Source organism: Bison bison, unplaced genomic scaffold (genome assembly GCF_000754665.1).
Source record: "Bison bison bison isolate TAMUID 2011002044 unplaced genomic scaffold, Bison_UMD1.0 scf7180017845671, whole genome shotgun sequence".
Taxonomy (NCBI): domain Eukaryota; kingdom Metazoa; phylum Chordata; class Mammalia; order Artiodactyla; family Bovidae; genus Bison; species Bison bison.
The window spans coordinates 21,070-22,335 of record NW_011476244.1 but is presented as its reverse complement, the minus strand read 5'-3'; the positions used below and the strand labels follow the sequence as shown (position 1 = coordinate 22,335).

At 63.6% G+C, this 1,266-nt stretch overlaps 1 protein-coding gene across 1 annotated transcript in view; it reads left to right on the top strand.

Moving 5' to 3' along the window:
• Positions 1–1,266, top strand: part of LOC104986028 (protein HIRA) — a 37,082-nt gene that overhangs the window by 25,114 nt on the left and 10,702 nt on the right. Inside the window, exon 14 of the mRNA XM_010836441.1 lies at positions 583–774. Within this exon, the coding sequence (XP_010834743.1) occupies positions 583–774 (192 nt within the window). The remainder of the gene's footprint in view (positions 1–582; positions 775–1,266) is intronic.

Below are 1,266 nucleotides of genomic sequence, written 5' to 3'. Positions count from 1 at the left end.
GTAGCACGTGAAGTCAAGCTGGGGCGACAGTTAAAACGGCAGACGTGCCTGTGTTTTCCGTGTGCCGTCCTTGGCACGTGCTCTGGGGGTGCGTTAGTCCAGACAGCGGCCCCATGGGGAGGGCGGGCGAGGCATCCAAGGGCCCTCTGCAGAGCCCTGCAGTGCGTCACAGCAACGCCAGGAGACCGAGACCATCGGCCGTTCCTCGAAAGAGGCTGGTCGGGAGGCCTGGCGCGTCTAGGCCGCCACCACGGCAGGGAGGCCCCTGTGCCCTGTTTCCCAGCCCCGAGACATGCTTGCTGGGTTAACCCTCAGGTCAGGGTGCATCTTAAGATCAGAGGCGTCTGACAGCTAACGGTTGCGATTTTTCTCTTTCTTAGTGGCACATAAAGTGCCAGTTCACTTGGTTCCAACTGAGTGTAGTGTACAAAGTGGTTTTACTTTCTTTTCTACTTCTTTGTCACTTGTATGAAAACCGCCCCAAAGTGCATTGCCCCTGGGCCAGACACCGGGGTGTCGAGGCTGTGAAAGTATCGGGCACAGTGCCTGCAGGCTGGCTGACTCTCCCCTTCTCGGTGACAGGGATTTCTCCACGGCCTTCTTCAACAGCATCCCGCTCTCGGGCTCCCTGGCGGGCCCCATGCTCAGCTCCCACAGCGGCCCACAGCTGCTCCCACTGGACCCCAGCACGCCCATCCCCTTCAGCTCCTCGAAGCCTTCCACTGAGCCAGCGGCTGGCACCCGGCCTGTGGGCGACGCTGCCAGTAAGGACGGGTGAGTCCATGGGGCCAGGGGCAGGTCCCGGGGATGCTGGGCGGCCTCAGGTGAAGAGAGGAACGGGCTGGGTTTCAGATGGGGGCCCGCTCAGAAGAGGAGTCAGTGCTCAGGGTCCAAGGGCTCCGAGTCGGCAGCCACAGGGCCAGCCCTGCTTCAGCCAGTCTGCTCGTGTCCCCCCAGCCCGGCTCCCCCACACTCAGAATGCGTCTGCTGGGGGCACCCACGGCCCACTGCCTGGACGCCACGCTGGCCGTGGGGAAGGAGCAGAAGAGCGTGAGTGAGGAGCCGGTCCCCTGAGGGCCTTGCCAGGCAGGTCTCCAGAAGTACCTCTTCTAGGCTGAGCCAGGCCACAGGGTCACGGCCACAAGAGCAGAGCCCCAAACCCCTGAGGAGGGGCGTGGGGCGCGGGATGAAAGGTTGGCTTTTCCCTGGTGCGGACACAGGCCAGGACTCCCACCTGGGAGGTGCCCAGACCCAGCTGCTGCCCCG